General features: G+C 42.5%; 1 protein-coding gene across 8 annotated transcripts in view; it reads left to right on the top strand.

The window, feature by feature from the left end:
• Window positions 1-25,358, top strand: part of MGAT5B (alpha-1,6-mannosylglycoprotein 6-beta-N-acetylglucosaminyltransferase B) — a 280,817-nt gene that overhangs the window by 219,989 nt on the left and 35,470 nt on the right. For all 8 annotated transcript variants that reach the window (XM_077327653.1, XM_077327655.1, XM_077327659.1 and 5 more), the window contains 4 exons: window positions 4,598-4,728; window positions 12,231-12,386; window positions 21,728-21,874; window positions 22,486-22,602. In XM_077327653.1, the coding sequence (XP_077183768.1) occupies window positions 4,598-4,728; window positions 12,231-12,386; window positions 21,728-21,874; window positions 22,486-22,602 (551 nt within the window). The remainder of the gene's footprint in view (window positions 1-4,597; window positions 4,729-12,230; window positions 12,387-21,727; window positions 21,875-22,485; window positions 22,603-25,358) is intronic.

Below are 25,358 nucleotides of genomic sequence, written 5' to 3'. Positions count from 1 at the left end.
AACCTCCCCCCCCCTGCCATACCTCTGGGGGATAAATGGAGAGACAGTTAGATGTTCCCGCTGTAATGAGGATAGCTCTGGCCTCAACCAAACACCTGTGGAACTGGGAGAGTTCCTGCAGGGCCCTCAGCTCTTCCAGGAGCTCATTCCACCATGTCATGGCCAGGACTGAAAAGGCCCTGGCCCTGGCTGAGGCCAGGCACACTTTTTTAATAGAATGACACAGTATTCTAAATGCAGCCACACTGGAATTTATATGAGAGCACCAAGATGCTGTCAGTTTTCTTTCCTCCCTCTGTCTAAATCATCAGTATGGTGGAATTTGCATTATTTGCTATAGCAGAGTACAGTTTATGCACTCTGTACCGTGGTCACAAGATTTGTTCCTGGGAAGTCACTGCCACTCAGATCCCATCAGGATGCACTTGAGGTACATACAGGCTTATTCTATACAAAGGATTTTCTTCCTATGGTGATCATGTTGCAGATTGGCGTTACAGTTTACCCTCCCATCATTGTACTATCATGATTCTTCAACAACTTTTAAAAGACTTTTTGTGCTTATGTAGCACTGCTCAAGAATAGTACGATTCTATATCCTTTATTAAAAAAAAAACTGTGCATTTACTCAGTTACAACACTGAACAAGATACTGCCCCTAATCTCACTGTAAAATGAATTGGTTTCTTCCTTAATTTGAGTTCCATTGTAGTGCTGAACAAGAAATTGGTACCAATCCCCTCCCCTGGTGACAATTCCCTCTCTTCCCAGTCTCCCTTGTTTTGTATTGCTATACTGTGGTAATTATGCTGTAATCTTGGCCCTCACCCATAAAGGAACAAAAACTCCTCCCCCATCAACCTACATCTGAGCTGGATTGGCAACGACACTGATGCTGATCCTGCCCCCCCCCCCAGGGTCACTGATGACCATTCCCTCCCTTTCCAATCTCCCTGCTTTTGTACAGCCACAGTATTCTGACCCACCATTTCTTTCAAAAAATAACCTCAGGCAGTTCACTGTGAAAATGCAAAGGATGGAGGCATTTCTGTTTATTCCAACACAAGGTGTACCTTCCCTTTCATTTCAACAGAGAGAATGATGTCATGTCTACATAAACCCCTCTTTAACTGGGTGGCTGAAACTGGGGAAATCCTCTGAGTAGAATCAACCATGCTTTCACATTTGATGTTCACCTACTCTTCCTTCAAGATCAATCAAGCATATTTCATGTTCTTCTAGTGTTGCCAGCACACCTCATTTGTAAGGATAGCTTAGGAAATCTCCATTGTAGCCTGAGTTTTTTAAAAAGACGGTCATGTCAAGGCAGAGATCTATCCTACATTCTGAGAGACACAACAAGCAAAGCAGGAAAGAAATGAACTTTGTAAAAGTGGACTGGGGAAGAGCTTGATACAGAAGCTTCTAGAATGGTCAAACCAGATATCCTGACCAGCTCCAACCTAAAGCCATTAAAGAGCCTTCCTTGCTGGTCTTGCTGATTTGCCTCCTTTTCTTTTTTGGCCAGAGCTTGATAATGCTAGTCTGGAATGTCCACCTGTGAATTCAAGGTGACAAAAAGGCATTCTCAGACAATTTGCTACAATGCTGTGACATATAGCCTCAAAAGTGTATAAATCTTATAATAATAAATAGCAACATATCTAGTAGTAGTAGCAATCATCATCATCATCATCAATCTCTCCTCCCTTCCCAATGCATTCCTTCATTATTTGCCTTGAAGATAGTCAGGTGATGGTTTGTTGAGCTGGAAGCCATTCAAATATTCACAGAGTCAGTTCTCATGGCCACTGTGCATGTGCCTGAGGCGCTCCCTCTTCTCCATCCTCGGTTGAACAGGTTGTCAGAATCATTTGTCTGGATTTATGGATGTGCCGTTTTCAAAGCTGATAGAAATAAAATCCTGGGGATAGATCTGAAGGTCTTTCAAAATGGACAAGACCCAATTGTGCCACCAAGGCAGGGAGTCAGACAAAATATGTCTGTCAGTGTGTGCTAGACCACCTTCTTGCAATGGAACGGATGCTAAGAGACACTGCTGCATGACGCCCTCAACTCAAAGTTGATTTCCCAAGGGCTCAGGATGGACAGATTTGCTGCTTGTACCTGACCTTAACCTTGACAACGATGCCCCAAGGAAAAGCCCGCTTAATGGGGTTTGTCATTTTAATTAGCTTTCATACTTTACTGTCCCACTCCCACTGTTTTGCTAATTATGTTTTTGGGCTGCCCTAGCATTTCCCCTTCTCCCTGGCATAGGGCAAAAATACTCATTCCTGGCATGGAGATATTTCAATGTATGCATCTCTCTCTCTGTCTGCCAAGATAACCAATCATTCCTCACCCAGTGAGAAGGAAGGTGACAGCAGGAAGAGAGTATGATATGGCATTATGGTCAAAATAACCTCAGGATTAGATTAGCAGTGAAACAAGCAGGGCTTTCTGAACTGGTTGTTATGTTAAAAATCTGATCACCCTCTACCTCCGCTTCTTTCTTTTATACATGCACTTGTACCTGTGATTGAATGGGGGGGATGTTAACAAACAGCTGGGGAAATGCAGAGAGAAAATGCAGGAGGATTGCTCAGAGGTTAAAAAGAGAGAAGAGGTTTAGGAGGATCATAGCAACCAGAAGTCTTGCACTGTCAGGGACATTTGAGCACTCTAGAAGCCCTTGCTGCACAGAGCAAGAATCAGAGGTCTCATTCTAGTTCAGTGCTGTTGTTTCACTGGAAATTCAAAATCATACCCAGCTGAAGAAAGTTCTCCTGCAGTGTGACTACTTGGTCGAACAATTTTCCCCTTGAGCAAGACTGGCTATGGAAGAGGCTTAGTTTTTGCTTGCAGAGCTGTCGCTGTTTTTTCCTATGTTTTCTCCCCTCCTCCCCCATACACACACAGTTGTATGTGAGTTTTTACTTCAAAAAGGATCTTCTTAAACAACAGTCTGGTAGTACCTTAAAGGCCAACAAAACTTATTCCTGCATATAATATGCTTGTGAGACAGAGCTGATTTCATCAGATGTATGAAGAGTCCTTCCAAAGCAACAGAAAGTGCATGAAGGCATAGGAAGAAATTACAAGGAGTGGGTGAGATGCATTCAGAGTGGGTGAAAACTACTTCCACCTGCTGATAGGGTAGGGTAGGATGAGTATTTAATCGAACTGTGGAGAGTGTGAGACATATAAGTCATATTCCGTAGGACTGTACAGAGAGTGTTTGAAAGGTCCAGCTAAATTGATTAACATCTCTAAGTCATGATAAGATATGAGGATCTATATTGAATGAGGAAACATATTCCTTTTTCAAGGAATCTCACGGAATTCTAAATCAGCACTTTCACATTGGATTTTCCCTTTGAAATTATGTTGAAGGGAAACTTTTAGATCAACAGTAGTATGTCCTAGAACAGAGGTAGTCAAATTGCGGCCCTCCAGGTGTCCATGGACTACAATTCCCATGAGCCCCTCCCATTGTTCTGGCAGGAGCTCATGGGAATTGTAGTCCATGGACATCTGGAGGGCTGCAGTTTGACTACCCCTGTCCTAGAAGATTAAAATGTGTTCCTGGCAGTTTCTGAAAAATGTGATTTTAGACATTGTATTTGCAGAAACTCATCTTGGGAACATTGCGGGCTCCAAATCCTACCTGAGAAGGCCCAGGGGAGGAGTTTACAGCTTCCATGGGAACATTCTGAAACTCACGGATTCTGATTTTTAGAAGATGATATAACTTTCTTACAGTGAAAACCCAAGAAACGAAGAAAAGGCAGGAGAACCCCACAGCATTCAGAAATTACAGTTTGAACATTGCTTGGAAATTTGAGGGCAGACTTTACACATGTAGTTTACTTTCATTTATAAGCCGCAAACAATGCAGTTTTTTGAATGCATTCTCCCAAACAATCTTGCTTTGCAGTAACTCAATTTCTTGAACATTTAGGGGGCTGTTGAAAAATGACTCCAGAGAATTATGATGTTATTACATCTTGTCTTATTAAAATGGCTGTACCACACTGGAAATTTTCGGCCAAGATGTAGTTTTCCAAAACATAACATTTATCAGCACAAAGGCTGAGAAAGGTTTAAAAAAAGGTTTTAAAAAATTGTCATGCCAGCTTTGTATGATCCCCACTACCATAATTCAGTTTTGTTTAATGAGAAGAAAAGTTCATAATATCTCTGAATTATTCCGTTATTAAGTTAACCAAACTCTGTAACAGAGGGTGTGAAACATCCCAAAGGACTCATTTCTAAAATCAATGTAACTGACTTGAAAAAAAACAAAGAAGTTCCCTTGTGATTTATTAGAAGATTTATGCTGTAATCCTGGTAGGATGTGGGAGAGGACAGCGGCACACTTTCTATGTAGCAACATGTTATGGAGTCTAGTGAGAGAATGCAAAATTCAGTGCAGCTGTAATGAGGGCTTTTGGAATATTGTTCTCAGTGTTCTGGGTTGATTCATTCTGTTGAGAAAGGTTAGTTTTTATTCCTCAGGATGGAGAGAAAGCTCTGGGATGCCCCATTAATACATTAATGAGAGTCAAACTCATGGCTATTTATTTCTCCACAGCTCATACACCTGATAATTCCTTCATGGGTTTTGTCTCTGAGGAGCTCAACAAGACTGAGAAGCAATTTATTAAATCCAACAAGGCAAACAACATGGCGGTGGTATATGGGAAAGAAGCCAGTATTTGGAAGGTGGGCTACTGACACTCACGCAAGCACTCTGCTGTAATCAAACAAGGAGTGAAAAGACCTTATTGATTGATTGATAATTTGATTTATATACTGCCGTTCTCAGAAATTCTGGCTCATGGCGGTTTACAACATGTATAATAAAACAGTAAAATCATAATTCATAAAACAACAACCTAATAAAACATCCTAATATTGCACAAATTCCAAGATGGCGGTAACAAATTTAATTCACCCAGACCTCTAATGCTATTGAAACAGATTTTGAAACTGCTGAGGATGGAAACACTGGGGTATTTCCTACAGGTCTCCAGGGAGCTGGCAATTCTAGGTGGGTGTGAACTGGAAGTTCTAGGGCTAGAGGGCTTGCTCTGCCAGAGTATAAGCTGTGCCTGCTGGGTCCAGTTTTCCTGTGGCAAGGGATGAGACATGTACACCAGGCCTGGATTCACTGTAGCTAGGAATGAGATATGCCTGGCTGGCTGACTTTAATGCAGTGCGGAATAGGATAGGATGCACCCACCCAGCCTTTATAAGAAGACGAAAAGTTGGTTTTTATACCCTGCTTTTCCTTACCAGAAAGAGTGTCAAAGCAGCTTACAATCACCTTCCCTTCCTCCCCTCACAACAGACACCCTGTGAAGTACTGCTTGGTCGGAACAGCATTAACAGGGCTGTGATGAGAACAAGGTCACCCAGCTGGCTGCATGTGGAGGAGTGGGGAATCAAGCCCAGCTCACCAGATTAGAAGCTGCTGCTCTTAACCACTATACCATGCTGGCTCTGGGAAATGATGCACCTGCCCTGTCTCAGTCCACTCAGCCAGAGAGGGACCTGATCTCACCCTGCCCCGCCCCAAACCACCTGGCTGCACAGGCTCTGCCTTTTTCCATTTGGTAGTTACGGCCAGGTCACACTGGGCCAATGGCCCTTTTCCAGGGCTGTCCCCCCACCCAAACTACCACTGAATCCCATATATGGACATACTAACTCTTGAATCTGTTGTTTAATTTTGCAGTATTATAGGGTATATGCTTTGACTCTCTACCTTTTCTCCCACAGAGCTTTTTATTTAGTTTCATAGGGAATGTGGACATTGGCAAGCTCTAACAGTCCACCTTTCCCCACTTCTTCCTTTATCTCTGTTGGATTATTCTTTACAATATAGAAAAATGGCTCACAAACTTGAATGGCCTTAGGAAAAGATGCTTCCATTGAAGTAAAATGTATCCCCAACCTCAAACCCAATAACAGCTTGAGACTGTGTTTGGTTACAGTGGACTTTTCCTCTGGATTAGAGTTGCCAGGTTGCAGCTCCATGCCCAAAGAGAATTTGGGGGTCCTATTTATTGAATCCTAGCTCCCCACGTACACATATGTCTCATAGCAAAGCCTGTTAAAAACTGAGTAGGCTTACTAGATATGGAGGGGTGTGTGTGTGTATGTGTGTGTGTGTGTGTGTGTGTGTGTGAGAGAGAGAGAGAGAGAGAGAGAGAGAGAGAGAGATCCAGCACAAAACACCAGAAGTTTTACATACATTGTGTTTATTCAAATTTTTGTGCTTTAAAACTAAAGTGTTGTAAGGGAGATGGAAACTTGCACAAATGATGATAGACACTCAAGCTTTTTCTTAGTGCTTCAGAGCACTTGTCCTTCAAGCTGAAGGGCAGGCTGGGATGACTAAACCCCTGAAGGTGTCCTTTGAAGAACCCAAGTAATCATACTACACACAATTCACTTTATCATAGACCATTATGTTGAGATTTAAAGGACTTTTTTTCAAAAAGCAGTTATGAATGCTTACCATCTATGGTACTTTAATGGCCCTATTGTCAAGGAATTATCTGTGAGCTTCTGGTTCTAATATACGTTTTACCATCCTAGAACATTCTCAGAGCATTTTAGTTGGTCATGATTAATGCACACAAATTAATTTTCATTCCTTCTTACTTCTTTTTGTGCTTCTTGATGGGATTTCCAGTTGCAGGTACAGTAAATGGAAAATCTTTTTATTTGTTTGTTTGTTTATGATTTTTATATACCACATTCCCCAAAGGCTCAGGGCGATTTACATGAAACAGAAAGTTTATACAATATTATAGTAAACTGCTTATTTCAAATATGTTATAACAGAAACAGCCCATGCTTCACTGTTTGTCATTAATTATTCAACCTGGAATATCTATTTCCTTTGACAAAACTGAATTCCATTTGCATTATTAAATGATGAAAAGTTAGGATAAAATTTATTGCAGAGAGAAGAAGAATCAGAAATCCTTTACTAGCATATGTAACACAATAAAATTAGGATAAAAAGATGTCAAGGTCAAAAGTTGAATAAAATGACAGAATGAATACAAAGAAAACCAAAGGAAAATAATAAATACAAGTTGTCCCTAATGCTTATCCTGGCGCAACTTTATGGCACCTTGGAAAAACTTAGCCATACTTTCTGTTATTTCAGAATTGTAATTATTCAAAAGGAAAGAAATCGTTAAAAGATCAGGAAGTCCTGTCATATTGAACAAAATGGGGCTTAAGTATTTAGTATGGTTATCTGTGTAGAAGAGACAATAAAAAAGCACATGAAAGATAGTTTCAAGCTTGTTTTACATGGGTAGTATCTGTCTGTATATGCTACTTTTTGAAATCTTCTTAAAAGGATTGCTGAGGGTAAAGCATTGTTGATGTTGTTGTTAGTTGTGAAGTCGTGTCCAACCCATCATGACCCCATGGACAATGATCCTCCAGGCCTTACTGTCCTCTACCATTCCCCGGAGTCCATTTAAGTTTGCACCGACTGCTTCAGTTACTCCATCCAGCCACCTCATTCTCTGTCATCCCCTTCTTCTTTTGCCCTCAATCGCTCCCAGCATTAGGCTCTTCTCCAGGGAGTCCTTCCTTCTCATGAGGTGGCCAAAGTATTTGAGTTTCATCTTCAGGATCTGGCCTTCTAAGGAGCAGTCAGGGCTGATCTCCTCTAGGACTGACCGGTTTGTTCGCCTTGCAGTCCAAGGGACTTGCAAGAGTCTTCTCCAGCAGGGTGATGTCAACAAAAGTGTGTCTAGTCAAGGCTATGGTATTCCCAGTTGCAATGTATGGTTGTGAAAGTTGGACCATAAGGAAGGCCGAGTGTCAAAGAATTGAGGCTTTTGAACTCTGGTGCTGGAGAAGACTCTTGCGAGTCCCTTGGACTGCAAGGCGAACAAACTGGTCAGTCCTAGCATTACATCTGTCCAAAGAAAAGGCTCTGCGTTGATTTGGTATTTGAAGATTATATAAATACATTGTAGAAATTTTCATGTCACCATTTGTTATTCAAATAAACCAGATTTGTTTTTTATTACTATTACCAATACCAATGCCATGTCACCACGGGCTACACTTCGAAATCAGATACACAAATACCATACATACTACAGGCATATCACTTCATAAAACCCATGTAGTTACTTTAAAATATGTCCCATTTTCTTACTTTATACATATCCTTCACCTATGAACAATTTTCTCTACTTTGCAGTGAGCTTTTCATCTCACTGTTAAAATATGTAACTTTACTGTCAGATGGAAGGTCACTTGGAAACTAATGGTGATCAGATTCCTTGTAGATAATGATGATATGGTGGAGAGGAGAGGGAAAAACAAGTATCTGAATTAGCAGCATCCTTTTGAGTGTGAAATGAACCTTAGAGGTGAGAAGTCCATTTTCATTCTCATTGAACCTGCTAGGTGCCAGGGACAGATGAAGAGCTTTTCATGCTCAAACCATGTTGACAATACTTGTTCCATGGCATGAAGAGCGTGAAGGAGAGGGTTGGTTTCTGTGCTGGTACAGCCCTCTCTGTTTCTTCTTTGCTAGTGTGTGATCTGCAACAACATTGGACAGGGACAGGCTAGTTGAAGAAGCACAGCTGCCTCTGACACATTGTGTAATCTGAGATGCCTTTGACTCCTCTCACCCTGTGACATGCCAAAGACCTATTTGCATATGTGGCAAGGCCTAATCCTGCTCAGAGATGGCTTCAGGTTCTGCATGGAGGCCTTTAATATGTTCAGCCCCCCACCCCCACCCCATCGAATCCATGGGAACCTTTAGAATTTCGCAAACAGGATATAGACACCCCACTAAAATTGCTACTATGGGGTTATGATCCAATCACAAAATGTTGGGAGAGTTCCTAAAACAAGCATCCTCTTAAGCTGAAATATCCAAATGACATCACAGGCACAAAAGGGATGCCCCTTGGGTTCTTCTGAAGCAGCTTCTGTTCCAGTGAAATGGAGGATGATTGGCTTTTTGATTTAGGAAAGAAGCAAGTGGATGCCAGGAAATACTTAAGTGCATGCTAGGAAGCTACAGACAGCATGATGGGGAGCACTACACTGATATCTTGGACCTGTGTGTCATATTATACCACTCATGCTCCTAAGAGGCTTATCAGTCATTCTAGGCTTCATTTCAGAGCTTTAAGTGACCATTCTGCAACCCAAGCCAGAGACCTCTATGAAGTCCAGACATGGAATTGCTGGTCCACCATCAAGTCGCCATAGCCAAACTGTGGAGTTCCTCCTTCCCCATTCCATCACACTGCTTAGTCAGTCTGATACATAGTCCTCTGCCTGATAAACCAATCCAACAGTTGGAGGACAATGTCGGTCTCACATGGTTTAGTGGCTTTCCCTGTCAACTGTAAGTAATATACCATCAGAAACATTTCAATGCATCATCATCCACCTGGGATTTCTGGGTTAGTGCCATCTCAGTTTGATGTTTTAGTAGTGGGACAGAGAGGCATAACCTCTATAGCTGCTTCAAGCTGCAGACAGCTGCAGTGGATAAATGTTACCAAGGGCCCTTCTCCCTTTAAAACTCTGAACTTCTCAGGACATGAGAATTAATCAAGAGAATGTGCCTGAAAGTTCCGTGAACATTAAGAGCTCTGTTTCATTGCTTGGCTTTTCCATAAACACTAGTCTGTCACTTTTGCCTCTGCTCTTCAATCACAATTTAATGGGTCCTGTTTGAGATATCTGGGAAGGGAGGGGGATATTCTACAAAGGATGATACTGACCATAGCCAAATTCAGGGAGAAGTCTGCTTCCCTTGCAGTGAATTTATGCTGGCAGCAAAGAGAGATCCATGCTTGGAAACATTGTCTGACACATATTGATCTGCAGGCCTGTTCATTTGATAGAGTGATAATGAAGTACTTACCAGCCGCATGCAAGTTTTTTAACGGTAGCATCAAATGAGCTCCAGAGTTAATCAGACTAATGTGAGCCGCATCACCTAAAGGAAAACTTTTGGGAAACAACAAAATGCCATTTTCCTTTCAGATCCATTAAAAATGTTCCTCTAAGCAGGAGAAACAATTTTATCCACTCCCCAGGCTCCATGCTTTTCCTAGATGTGAATGATCAGGAGACCAACTGCTCCTCGATTATGAAAGGGTCACACACAAACACCTGAAGCTGCCTTAAATTAAATAAGACTGTCAAAATGATGTCTCCATGTTTTGCCATGTCTTCCTTTTCCAATGTATTGATTGCTTTAGTGCTGCTATGTTTTGTATCTAGTGCCTTGGTGTGAAATATAGTTGTTAGGAAAACCAGTTCACTGGGGAAATTCCATTGCTGACCCTTTGATGTTCTGCTGTCTGTGTTACCTCCTGCTCAGCCTTGGAGGGGAGAGGTGGTAATTGTGTTTTCCTGGCCGGGCAAAGGGCAAGCATTTGAAGATCTTTGTATCCAAAAAGACAGGTGGTAGAAAAAGGGGGGTTGAGGGAATAAGACTAGGGTGTAGTCTGCATGGGGCTTTTTACCCACTCCCAGATCAACTCAGTCCCTGAAGTCTACACTGCATTCAATTTTCCATTTTGATTTTTGGTACTTTAAATTTTCCCTCTGCAACATGCATGATTGATTCGTGGTGACCCTACCTTTTCCCCGTGATATCCTGGAGTGGATATAAGCCTCGATATTTCAAAAAACACCATGAGTAAATGTGTAAATGTCTACTTTTTGTGAATTAACTCGCTGCTCCATGCCTTGGAGTAAAGCAGTCTTCCCTGATTGGCCAGGGCATCAGTTCAAAGACTTCCTGGATCCTAGTTGCAAGGTTTGTCTTAAAGTGACTGTGCTCCAGAAGGCGTAACTTCTCTCAGCAAAGATTTGCCTCTTAGATTTATTCCCCCTCCTCTGCTGTCCCCCATCCTCCCCCCCCCCCATTCAAGAAAAGAAAGAGACTTCTGCTGTGCTTGGCTCCCCTCCCCTCTCTGAGCTTTCCCAGTCGAGTGTAGAACACTTTCTGTTTCAATTGGGGGGGGGGTAGAGGAAGACCCGAGTTCAAAGCAATCTGAATTCAGCAGGATCCAGAACAGAAAAAAACAAAGTAAGTGCAGAATCAGCCTAGGTTAGGATAGTGACTAGGTCATTTGAACATAAATGGTAGTAAGCATAGTTGTTTTTTTAATAAAAACATTTTCTTCCACAAAGTCTACTTATTGGGGACAATTGGCTGAAACCTCACAGAGACCACTGGTCCATAAAAGTCCCTGTTGTCTACTCCATTTCTGACTGGTGATGCTGAAAGTACCTTGCTAAAAGCACCTCCTAAGTCCTCTTGCTACTTTCAGAGAGAGAAGATGATTGTGAAAGGTGGAGGGGTGATGAAATATCTAAAGCATTAGCCATTGTCCACAAGAAAAAAGGGAAGAAAAAACAGTGGAAATGCTACATCCTGAAAAGAAAGCATGACTTTCATCATAACAATAATGCAACAGGTCATGGTATGGGATTTAATGAAGGCTGATTCTGTTCTTGAGAAGGTGCTTTGATCTAACTGAAGATGCTGTCTTAGACTGTTTACGTACTGGGAACTGCACTGCCCCAACATCCGTGCAGGAGCACAAATTGAGGGCGGATGAGGTGCACTAGGCTCCCCTATGTGGGTGCAGGAAGAGGTGGGGCAATCTGCCACTACTAAAAGTCCAGCCTGCAGCCCAGCATGAAAACTTCAATGCGTAAACGGTGTTAAAATAAGCTAATATGTTGATCAATTCCAATCTTGTTCTGAGGGGCAGGGTTGCCTGTGAGTGTAAGATAACTGCTCTATGTTATAGGGAATAATATGTATTTGTGTACTGCTTCTCTTCAGTGCTTCAGGGGCTTCACATATTTTCACAGTGCTCCTAGCAATATCCCTGTAAGGAAGGCCAGTGTTGTTATCTCAGAGTTAAAGACAGGATGCTCAGACTGAGACATAGTTACTTGTCTAAGGCTGCCCTGTGAATTTGTAGCAAAGGTAAGAATTTTAATCAGAGATTTTTCAGCTCATTCTCCAAACACTATGCTGGCCGGTCTCCCACAGTCTCCATCAGGAGTCTGTAATTATTTGCTAGCTTCTAATCTTGGGTCAGGGAAAGCTAACGTTTGGCCGAACTGTAGGAGTATACAAGTTTTCACCTTTCAGAATGTGAACCAGTGATTCTTTCCTCCCTCAGGGCAAAGAGAAATTCCTCGCTATCCTTAACAAGCACATGGAGATCCATGGCACTGTTTATTATGAAACCCAGCGTCCACCGGAAGTCCCAGCTTTTGTGAAGAATCATGGCCTTCTGCCACAACATGAGTTCCAGCAACTGCTTAGGAAAGCCAAGGTATTTGTTTATCAAAGGCAAAAAGATCTTTATTTCAAAACAGGTAGGTAAGAATGACTAGCTGGGGTGTTGCCATGAGAGCCATTTATGCAGAAATTCTTAATTTAGTGTGGTATCTACTGGTGGGGAGCATGGTCTAGCCCAACCTCATCATATCTTAGAAGCTAAGCGGGGTTGGTACTTGGAAGGGAGACCATCAAAGAAAGCTCTGTAGAAGAAGGCAATGGTAAACCCCTTCTGCTTCTCACTTGCCCTGAAATCCCCTTGCTTGGGTCACTGCAACTTGATTGCACTTCACACGCACATACACAGAGGTACTGGTAGAGAGCTCAGACAACTGAGAGCACATGGAGAGAGCTACTGGGGAGAGTTGCTGATGACCAGGTGAGGCTATTGTGCTGCCTGGGTGAGGTGGTTGCTGTGTAATTGTTGGGAGGATTAAAAAGGGCTGCTCCTCGCCAGAGGCAGAGCTCAGACAACTGAGAGCACGTGGAGAGAGCTTCTGGGGAAAGTTGCTGCTGACCAGGTGAGGCTATTGTGCTGCCTGGGTGAGGTGATTGCTGGGTAATTGTTGGGAGGATTTAAAAGGGCTGCTCCTCGCCAGAGGAGAGAGACAAAGGGCTCTTGGCCTGTGGCTCTTAGCTTGGGGTTCTTGGCCGAGCAATTAGAATCAGTAGATTATATCAGTAAATTATATTTCCCTAGTACTTGCACTGCCTAAACATTACAATGGACCTCCAGGACATAATCCCATCATCTGCAGTGAGTGTGACATGATTGCCTTCCTCCCAGAAGACAACATGGACTACAGCTGCCCCAAGTGTAAGCTGGTAAGACTTTTGGAGGAAAAGATTAGGGGATTAGAAAAACGAATTATTACTCTGACCCAAAGTAAGAAAGGGGAGGAGTTCATAGACCAGAGCCCTGCAACTCGGAATAAAGAGAATACAACCAGTCCTGAAGAGGATAAGGAGATTGACCACAATAGGGAGACTCTATAGACAGTTCAGAAAAAGACTCAACGGCGAAGAGCGAGACAGTTCTCGGGGCCTTTGGAGCTCCAGAATAGATTTCAGGCCCTTGCAGAGGAGGTGCAAGGGTCAATGAGGGAAGAGGTCCCAAAACAAAGTCTAAGACAAAGGGAAGAGGCCATGGGGACAGAAGGAAATGGAGTTGAGAAGGAAAAAAAAAATGAGAGTACTGGTAATTTATTTTTTACTTATTTACTTATTTACTTATTTACTTATTTACTTATTTACTTATTTACTTATTTACTTATTTACTTATTTACTTATTTACTTATTTACTTATTTACTTATTTACTTATTTACTTATTTACTTATTTACTTATTTACTTATTTACTTATTTATTTATACCGCCTTTCCCTACGGCTCTGGGCGGTTTACATAAAACATTTTAGAACGTTTACATAGAACAATATCAATATCAATATAACAATAACATACCAACTAAAGCAACATTTCAACATTTAATTGGAGACTCCCTGCTAAGAGGAATGGATCGCCATGTGGCTGGGCCCGACCCCCTAACCAGAGGTGTGTTGCTTGTCAGGGGCGAAAATTAAAGATGTTTCAGAACAGCTGCCCAAATTCCTCAAATCTACGGATCGCTACCCATTTGTGATGGTCCATGTGGGAACGAATGACATGTCCCTGAATACCATTGCTCCTATTAAAAAAGACTATCAAGATCTGGGGAGGAAGCTCAAGCAAATGGGGGCACAAGTGGTATTCTCTTCAATCTTGCCTGTCAAGGGAAGAGGAATGCGTCGGGAGAGGAAGATAATGGAGGTGAATCACTGGCTGCGTAGTTGGTGCCAGCAGGAGAGATTTGGTTTCCGGGACCATGGGATAGGCTTTCTTGAGGAAGGCCTACTAGCACCTGATGGACTGCACTTATCAAAACTGGGGAAGAATGTGTTTGGCAGGAACCTGGGTAGATTCATCAGGAGAGCTTTAAACTAAAGCCACTAGGGGAAGGAGACGATCAACATAGGGAGTATATGGAAGGAAAACGATCGGAGGCAGCCCAACCGGCAAGGCCAGCTCATAGGGAACCAAAAGTAAAAGGATTCAGATGTCTTTATACTAACGCCCGAAGCATGGGCAATAAAAAGGAAGAGCTGGAACTTCTCATGCTGATGGAAAGGTATGATCTAGAAGGCATCACAGAAATTTAGTGGAATGATTCTCATGACTGGAATGTAATGGTGGATGGATATGAACTGTTCAGAAAAAACAGAATAGATCGAAGAGGTGGAGGAGTGGCACTGTATGTGAGGAAAGGGCTTGCCTGTCAGGAAGTTCTAGTGAAGGAGAGCATATCTACAGTGGAAAACATCTGGGTGAAAATAAGCGAGGGGAAAACAAACAGTGTGGTGGTTGGTATCTGCTACCGACCGCCTGACCAACGAGAGGATGTGGATGCTGCACTTTGTGAGCAGCTTGAGAAAATATCCAAGCGGCAGGACCTTGTCATCATGGGTGACTTCAATTTCCCAGATGTGTGCTGGGAAACAAACTCTGCGAAGCGTCCTCAGTCATGCAACTTTCTGACCTGCCTGGCTGACAATTTCATCTATCAAATGGTAGATGAACCCACAAGAGGTTCAGCCATACTGGACTTAATACTGACCAACAGGCAAGAGTTGGTGGATGAGGTGAAGGAGGTGGGGACCCTAGGAGGAAGTGACCATGTCCTCATAGAATTCCTTTTGAGATGGGGAGCCAAGGAAGCTTATAGCCAGACGCGGATGTTGGATTTTCATAGGGCAAACTTTAATAAACTCAGAGACATGATGAGTGTCATACCATGGACGAGAATGCTGGAAGGGAAGGGAGCATGTGAAGGGTGGGCGCTACTCAAACAAGAGCTATTGCATGCTCAATCAATGACTATCCCAGAAAGACGAAAACACTGCAGGAGCTCTAAGAAGCCTATTTGGATGAACAGAGAACTTCAAGAGGAACTAAGAAAGAAAAGGAAAATGTTCAGGAAATGGAGGGAAGGACAGAGCTCTAAAGAAGAGTACCTACAGGTTACTAGGCACTGTAGATCAATCATCAGAAAGGCCAAAGCTGAGAGTGAGCTAAGATTGGCCAGGGAAGCCCATTGTAACAAGAAAAGATTTTTCAGTTATGTGAGGAGCAAACGTAAAGTAAAGGAGGCAATAGGCCCACTGTTGGGTGCGGATGGACAAACGGAAGATGCAGAGAAAGCAGAAAGGCTTAGTGCCTATTTTACATCTGTTTTTTCCCACAGGTCAAAGTGTTTAGGCACATCTAGAGATGGCCGTAGCCAAAGGATAGTGTCTGGGTGGCAGGTTAACATGGATAGAGAGGTTGTCGAGAGGCATTTAGCTGCACTGGATGAGTTCAAATCCCCTGGTCCGGATGAAATGCACCCGAGAGTGCTCAAAGAACTTTCCAGAGAACTTGCACAGCCCTTGTCCATCATCTTCGGAACCTCTTTAAGGACTGGAGATGTCTCGGAGGACTGGAAGAGAGCAAACGTTATTCCGATCTTCAAAAAAGGGAGGAAGGATGACCCGGGAAACTACAGATCAGTGAGTCTGACCTCTGTTGTGGGGAAGATAATGGAGCAGATATTAAAGGGAGCGATCTGCAAACATCTGGTGGACAATTTGGTGATCCAAGGAAGTCAGCATGGATTTGTCTCCAACAGGTCCTGCCAGACCAACCTAGTTTCCTTTTTTGACCGAGTAACAGGTTTGCTGGATCGGGGAAATTCGGTTGATGTCATTTACTTGGATTTTAGTAAAGCTTTTGACAAGGTTCCCTATGATGTTCTGATGGATAAGTTGAAGGACTGCAATCTGGATTTTCAGATAATTAGGTGGATAGGGAATTGGTTAGAGAACCACACTCAAAGAGTTGTTGGCAATGGTGTTTCATCAGACTGGAGAGAGGTGAGTAGCGGGGTACCTCAGGGCTCGGTCCTCGGCCCGGTACTTTTTAACATATTTATTAATGATCTAGAAGAGGGGGTGGAGGGACTACTCATCAAGTTTGCAGATGACACCAAATTGGGAGGACTGGCAAATACTCCAGAAGATAGAGACAGACTTCAACGAGATCTGAACACAATGGAAAAATGGGCAAATGAGAACAAGATGCAATTTAATAAAGATAAGTGTAAAGTTCTGCATCTGGGTCAGAAAAATGAAAAGCATGCCTACTGGATGGGGGATACGCTTCTAGGTAACACTGTGTGTGAACGAGACCTTGGGGTACTTGTGGACTGTAAACTAAACATGAGCAGGCAGTGTGATGCAGTGTGATGCAGCGGTAAAAAAGGCAAATGCCATTTTGGGCTGTATCAACAGAGGCATCACATCAAAATCACAAGATGTCATAGTCCCATTGTATACGGCACTGGTCAGACCACACCTGGAGTACTGTGTGCAGTTCTGGAGGCCTCACTTCAAGAAGGACGTAGATAAAATTGAAAGGGTACAGAGGAGAGCGACGAAGATGATCTGGGGCCAAGGGACCAAGCCCTATGAAGATAGGTTGAGGGACTTGGGAATGTTCAGCCTGGAGAAAAGGAGGTTGAGAGGGGACATGATAGCCCTCTTTAAGTATTTGAAAGGTTGTCACTTGGAGGAGGGCAGGATGCTGTTTCTGTTGGCTGCAGAGGAGAGGACACGCAGTAATGGGTTTAAACTTCAAGTACAACGATATAGGCTAGATATCAGGAAAAAAATTTTCACAGTCAGAGTAGTTCAGCAATGGAATAGGCTGCCTAAGGAGGTGATGAGCTCCCCCTCACTGGCAGTCTTCAAGCAAAGGTTGGATACACACTTTTCTTGGATGCTTGTTGAGCAGGGGGTTGGACTAGATGGCCTGTATGGCCCCTTCCAACTCTATGATTCTATGAGTCTATGATTCTATGGTAGTTGTCTGGCTCAAACATAAGGCTTCATCTCTTGCTGTGTGAACCCATGGGCCAGTTATAGTAATCAAATCAGATCCCATTTTAACTATTTTCTTGCTGCCAGAACTTAGAATTGGGGAGAAGAAGGTGCAAATTAGGGTTGTGCGATTTGGCTGCTGAAGCTGCCGTTTCCGCCTGTTGCAGCCAGCACTGCACGCGTGCGTCAATCAGTGCCTGTACCTACCGCCCCCCAGGGCACAGCACTGGCTGTGACGGGTGGGAACGGCTGCTTCAGCAGCCACAACTCACTAAGTGATCCTGGTCCAGTCAATATTGCTCAATGGAACCTAGTAGTCCTAATAACCATCAAAATAGACAGCTATGTAGGATCGCTGCATACATTTCATCCTGAATCTAAGCATATTTGCTTAGACATACTTTAAGGGGATTTTCTCTCAAATGCAGCCTTGTAGTGCAAGCCAATGGATGCTTATGCTGAAATAAGTCAGAATGTGCTCAATGAGACTTACTCCCAGGTAAATGTGCAGCTTTACACTACAATCCTAAACAGAGTTACATCCACCTAAGCCCATTGACTTCCATGGATTGTACCGCACTTTAGGATTACAACTCTATTTAATTATTTATTTAATATATATGCTGCTTTTCCAAAATAAGCAGTTAGCATTCCAGAGTGCACTCTAGATTAGCTGTCTGTCTTCTACTCTACTTTTATGGGTACTACTGCAACTCTCTGCTCTACTATCCTTCCCAGTGATCCAAATGGGCTTGTCCACACCAGGGCTCTTGTCTGGACTTTTCCAGCAAAATGCATTTTTTTGCCAGTGCATCTCTTATGGGTCACTAATACCTATTCCACATGACGACAGTTGTGCCAGGGTGCTGGCAGGAGTTTGTGATGGGGCCATTTCCCCTGCCATTTCCTGCGTTTTCATGGGGTACCATTTTCGGTGGAAAGGTTCTGCCACATTGGTGGTGGGGGCAGCAGGAGCCTTTCTTTGTGTTTAGGAATGTGGTAGCAATACCACATTCCTACACAGAAAAAAATGCCCCAGATGGCTCAACAGTACCGTGCTGCACCATAGAGCCACCTAGGGCATTTTGTGTCCCTTTTGGGACACCGTAGTTGGCCCAGGTTGGGGAGTGGACCTTGGCCTAGAAGGCACAATTCTTCCCTGCCACATGGGCTCCGATGGTGCCTGTGGCATAACAAGGGATGCGGAAAGAATCCTCATTCCCTTGCTGCAGAGCAAGAGAGGGCCAGATTTGGGCCAAGCCTGAGCCAGTGCTGACATCACATGAGTGCCGGCCCGGCCTTCTCCCCTTGTGCGGAAAAGGTCTAAGGAGGTTTCCTGCTCTCCCATTCTGATCATTTCCTAAGCAGGCTGATAAATTAGCATATTGCTCACTCAGTAATTTGGGGTCAATGAAACCACTGTATGTGTGAAAATGACATAATAGAATTAGAATAGAATAGTGGAACAGAACAAAAATGGCCAGGGAAAAAAGTGTAATCTCATTATGGTAGAGATAGCCAAAGATATTACAGGTGAATATTCCTCAAAATTATATAGACAGAAGTTCCTGCAGCCCTGTATAAATCTTGTCAGTTCTTTGAAGCAATTTACTGAAGTATATAATTGCAACAAAAAAACATTAGATTATTTTTTTGTTTTCAGTATGTGGACATTTAACAGCCTTCAATATCTGTATTATTTGTTAAAGCTACAATGACCTATATGTAGAGGAATGATTTTCACATCTACATTAGGTTGTGAAATGAATGGGTCTTATCTTGTAACACCCTTTCAAAACCCTTCCTACTTTCTCAGAACTTGTCATAATATAGCATAACCTTCATGGACAATATGCAGCAAAATTTAGTCAAGTTCTATTCCATAACATCCAATAGTACTCTGAGTGGGTTTTGTAGATTGTAGCCAGTGTCTCTGGGCATTCAAATCTAGGCACCAACAATGTAGGGCATTTCCTGATGTTTCCTCTCATGTCTAAATGGGAAATGAAATGTTTTGCATTGTGCTTTCTATTATATTCATGCAATATAACACTGAAGAACAGGCTAACTAATGCTTATATCACCTCTGAGAGTCTCTGGCCAATATATAGAATGGTTTCTGTGGCTCCCATTTAGTTTGCCATTTTTCTATTGAAAAAACCCTCTTTGATGTAAAAGCTTCTTGTTGTTTGACACTGAAGTTCTAATAACAGAAACCCTTGCATGATGCCAAAGTGCCCTGAATGTTACAACTTATTACCCCTGGCTGGCCGCACAATTGAAGGTTGACTACAGTTCTCACCCAACCCAATTGGATGAAGAAATCCTTCAGAGAAACTGCAGGGCAGTCTTAAATGAAAGTAATGTTGTATAAAAGGGGGATAGGGCAGGTGAAGGCAGGCTAGAAAAAGTCTTTTTCATATCCATTAGATTTCACCGAGCCCCACAGAAACTATTAAAAGGGAGCCTTTAGTAAAGCAAATAAATGGACATGCTGAAACAGGCAAACTATTATCCTTTGCAAACGGACCATAATGCATGTTTTTATAGGTAGCTTTGGGGCATACTCATCCCTGCATGTTGCTGCCTGAAAAGCTTTCCCCTGATTGTCATGTGAAAGCGTGTTGCTAAAAATAGCCAAGGAAGTCCAACATAGCCATGTGTTTCTCTGCATAAAGAAAACCCCCTGCAGAGAGAGCACGCCTGTAGCAACGGCACCCTCCGTCCCCTGAGAATCCCAGTTTTCATATTCAGACATAAGTCATCATACAGGCCTCTCGATTGCAGAGATACAGTTTGGAATGCATGATGGATTGGTGCCGACGAAAGAAGGACACAAGAATCCCTAATTCATTACTTTCAACTGCCACAATTTCTAAATCTTTATGTAACAGGGTTCCTCTCCACCCCCTTCCCCCCAGGGACTAATTCAAGCTTTTAACAAGAAAGCAACAATGTCTCTGAATAAGAAAATTGTCAAATAATGTGCCCAATATATTCACAAACTGTAATCTGACATCTGGTGTATTCATGAAAATTATATGCAAATTGTTAATTAGCGCCGACTAATATATGCAGATCAGAAGGGGCTATCTGACTAGTGTGACAACTCGAATGTAGCTTTCTATGTTGGAAGAAGTTATCTACTACTGGGCTAGTAGCAAGACTTTCAGCCAACAAGTGAGACTGGGGATTAAGGGCAAAGGAAAAGATTGGTTCTAGTGAACAACATCAAGATCATTTCTACACTAGGAATTTGCTACTGCCCAGCCTCTCATAGTTTGCAGGTTTTAATGTTGCTTCCTGATGATGTTGGCAGCAACCAGGAGTTGGTGTGAGTTTTTGTAGCCATTGTCACATGATGAAGAAAAGCAGGAGAATCTGCTTCCTCTTTCTTGTCACAGTGCACAACGAGACGAAAACAAGGGCAAGCCTGTCTGGATGAAGAAATGTGCAACAGTCTCGCTAGTGGTTTCCCCACCCTTGCACCCATCCTGCCCTCTCCATTCCTGGAATGCCAATTTTTTAAAAAAATGGTGCAGTCTGAGTTGCTATGGGAATGCAAACTGATGTGCTCGTGTATCAGCGGAAATAAAATATACTGTCATGTTCTCTTCAGTGTACACAGTAATACTGGGAGTGGCCAACAACCCTATCTAAAACAAATTCATGTTTTTACTTTCTGGTGGGAGGGCATGAATGGGGAAAGGGAGAGACATGTTATGAAACAGACCTCTCCCTATTAGCATGGTGTCCATGTTCTATATTTTTATTCTGTTTTGTGAACACACAATCCTCGGGGTCCAATCACCATGGCCAGCGTAAATCTCAAGCCTACCAGAAATCTACCCAAACATGAATTGAGACCATCATAAAGAGAATCCCAAAAAGAAATCAATAAGAATATTTTATTGTTTTGACATGTCCCTGTAGCAATATGGGAGTCTGTTTATTTATTTTTAATTGAATTTGGGACTTGGGGGGGGGGAACGTTTGAGTCCCCAAAACCACCACTGTGAGGATATTGGTTGCTTAAGTTAATTGACAACCCAAGAAGCGGGGAGAAACGAGCGGGTTGTCCACGCTTCCAGCTTTTCCACCGCCTCATCAGGAAGCAAAAAGCCAAGACAAGAACCAATGAGTGGTTTACCGTTGCAAACTTACAAGCAGGAAGCAATGCACATTGTCCGCCTTGGTGTGGAAATATTGTCCCCCAGAAAAAGTGAGGTGGTCAACAAACGAGGGGTTTCTCCAAGATGTGTGTACAGTACCTGCAAGTTCTGTTTAGCCTAAAGCAAAGAACTGGAATAGTGGAATAGTAAAGAAATGGTATAAAATACTGTGATTGTGAAGGATTTCTGAAATGTCTCCATTTGCTTTCTGCAGCTCTTCATTGGGTTTGGTTTCCCTTATGAAGGCCCTGCCCCTTTGGAAGCAATCGCCAATGGGTGTATTTTCTTGCAGTCCCGTTTCAACCCACCGCACAGTTCACTCAATCACGAATTCTTCAGAGGGAAGCCCACATCAAGAGAGGCAAGTCTGATTTGTGAATGTGCAGCCAAGGTCTCAGAGATGGACCTCGTTGGTTCATGTCTTGACCTGGAGATTTCTAAGGTATAAATCTGTACCCTGTCAGTCTGCTTTGTGAGTGAACTCAGAGTTAGAAGGCTCAGATCTCTGGGTAATCATGGAAAGTCTGGATAGCCAAAGGCAAACTGCTGTTTCTAAGTTTTAGTTCCCCATCTATAATAATACTTTTAAAAATAACCTGCAAAACCAGGCTATTGTGAGGATGAATGAACATATAACTCAATGAAGATTACTTCATATGTTGTTTTCCTCCTATACAATAATACTCAGCATTAGTGTGCACTTTAAAATGTGCACAGGCATGTGAATGAAGGTGGGACACGTGTGTCTGTTATAGAAAGCTGGTTTGGTCCTGAGATTGAATGGGAATATTTCATCCATTACGTAGAAATATTGTATCTGGGCTGTCCCTATTTCTGTGTCACATAAAATATCACATAAAGTTTCCCTGTTGTCCTTTTTGGCCCAAATTCAGTTCTCTATGCTTTCTGAAAAACTTGTTTGTGGTGTCCCCTACAGGAAATGTCTAGTAATACACCTTTCTGCATTTTTAGTTATCCTCCCAGCATCCTTACGCAGAAGATTTCATAGGGAAACCCCATGTGTGGACAGTAGACTATAATAATTCTGTGGAGTTTGAAGCTGCTATCAAAACCATCATGAGAACCAAGGTAATTGCTTGCCAAACCTGGCGAAAAGTTCTTCATTGGGGAAACGGAACTTGTGTTTCTGTGTTTTGCAAAACAGTCCAGGGAGTTGATTCAGCAGGAACACACGAGGTTTGGGAACGAAAGTGGGTGTCCACTGCATCTGGGAAAGAACATAACAAAACATGATTCATTGCATACACATACACACCCTCAGAATCGCAGAAGGACTGCAGGACAAACCATCTGGATTAGGTGTTTCTAATAGAGCTGGGGAGAGGGATCTGGAAATGAACGTTTTCCCTTTGAAATTTCATTTTTTTAAAGGTCACTGCATTTCCCCCCTGGTATTCAGAACTTGGGTGACACTGAGTACTGAAGAGCTGCTTCCAATTGTATTTAAGCTGTACAGGGACACATCTCAGAAAGACAGGCATACAACCCTTTTACTGCAGAAATTCCCATTTGGCACACCGGCTGTAGGCATTTCAGTTGCTAGCATTTTGTTAAACTCACATCTTTGCAATAAAACAGACGCATGGTAACTTTAAACAAAAACAACATTATTGTAAGTGATCGCAGCAAGCAGTTCAAGAACAAAGCTGAACATTATGATAAATATTCACTGGGTGCATCTTGTTCACCACTCCATTTCCACTGCTACAAATAAAATTAGCAGTGTTGGGATATCATAGTTTTCTGCATTTTCTGACCCTGCTCACATCCCTGATGGTGGGGAAACAACAATGCAATTCTACAAGACCAATTCTATGAAGTGTTGTAGATTTTCTGGTGGCTGTGTTCATTGAGAGTGGCATGCTTTTCTTTAACATCTAGTTTGGCTCTAAAATATGGGACTTGCATGTTGAAATAAAATTTGTTTCAGCCACAATCATCAATGGTAATATGTTCATTTTCAGAATAATTGCTTTCAGTGTCTGGGCAATTTTTCAAATACCATACCACAGAGCCTCTTCTGTATCAAGGCATATTAGCTTTGCTCGCCTGCTGTTCCTCCCATGCCAGTGTTGTAAATGCTTTAGATAATTCATCTTCTTTAATTTAATTATTCATCATTGGTGTTATTAGTATTTGTATTAAGCCATTCAATAACAACAGGAAGAGCCCCAAGTGTCCCCTTTTGAATATGAGTATTGAAGGGGGAAAAAAGGAAGAAGGAAAAGAAAAGAAGGAAGGAAAAAAGGGGGAGAGGGAAAAGAAACAGACTTCCTGAAAAATGTAGCACCTGCTGAGTGATGAGGTTTCTCAAAAGCTTTTAAAATGTGCCTGTCATGAATATTTACCTCCACGGCAGAAGCCTTTCAAGTTGTCCAGATCATTAAAGTCAATTCTTCGAGAAGGGGGTGGGAATGTGCTGATTTCTATTTTGTTCACAAGTTGCTTTGGGTGGGAGATGGGCATCCCTGTGGTTACAGAGATGATATGCTGCAAAATAGCATTTCTCATAATACCTGGGTCTGATTCAGAAAGTTGGCAGGAGTCCAAAAATTCAGCTCAACTGAATGGTTATTAAAAGAGACAGTCTGGAGGTTACCGAGGCCTGTTTCATACATAAGGTTCTGGCAAACCCTGGCTTATCTTTGAGTGAATATTTTGCAAAGAGTCAAAGCCAGTTCCATATCCCTTGCAAGGATGCCTAGATGACACATGTTTCTCTCATTAAATTTTGAGTGAATGTGGGAGATAGGGTTGTCAAACAGTGTGGAGGAAAAGGTCCTGCCCCTTTAATAGAGGCTAAATGAATGGAAGTGGGCATCTGAAGTTTTCATGCCATGGAATAACATCCCACTAATAACATATATTAAAGGAACAGTGCCCTCATTTCTCCAGGCAATTAGCAACCCAAAGCATTAGGAGCAATGTAAAGTATGCAGTGTTCCTATTTGAGGACATACAGCATGTGCGGTGAGTTGTATCAGTCCTTTCTGTATATCTTGCAATCACTTCTTTGTATGGGTTCTTTCTCCTCCCCCTCCCACAACTGGGTTATTCTGGAAAAAGATGTTGGGCAGCCCAGCTGTGCTAATCACTCAATAGTACTACATGTGTATTCTTTGTGCAGGACTACTGCAAACTCTGCCTCAAGTGAGGGCGTAAGTCATTTTTCTGCTGTTGTAATTTGCACATAAAATGGACACATCTTTTTCTGCACAAGAACAACAGATAGAAATGCAATTGCTTTGAACACCTAGAGATTATTATATTCACTTACCTACTTAATTGATCGGCTACCTTTCCTGTTAAGTCTCCAGGCAGGGCACATGATTAGAAAACAAAGCAATGAAAACATACAAGCATATAATTCAGTGAAATATATGAAAAAATGGATATAACAAATGGTGCTGTAAAACTAAGTTACAATTCAGAGAACAATGCTGTAAAGCAGTACAGAACTTACAATAAGCAATGCAATAAAAAAACTGTCTCCAATTTTTCACAGATATTAAAACTATTCTGACTCAGAAGAGTTGCCAGCTACAGGGTGTCCTGAAGATCTGGGGGTAGAACCTGGGGAGACACTGAGTGGACTTTAGAGAGGGGATGGACTTCTCTGGAGTATAATATCACAGCACCCACCCCCCAAAACAGCAATTTTTTCTGTGGGAAGTGATCTTTGTAGTCTAAAGTTCAGTTATATTTCTGGAATATATCCAGGCCCTACCTGAAGGTTGGCAACCTGATTTCCAGCAGTCCTGTTGCTCGAGTAGAGGCATAATCTGTGGACAGGGAATAGCATGGAAGTAAATAAGAGTACCTGG

The sequence above is a fragment of the Paroedura picta genome, chromosome 3 (assembly GCF_049243985.1).
Source record: "Paroedura picta isolate Pp20150507F chromosome 3, Ppicta_v3.0, whole genome shotgun sequence".
NCBI classification, from domain to species: domain Eukaryota; kingdom Metazoa; phylum Chordata; class Lepidosauria; order Squamata; family Gekkonidae; genus Paroedura; species Paroedura picta.
Note: the sequence above shows the minus strand (reverse complement) of the source record. Positions and strands in the feature narration are given on the sequence as shown.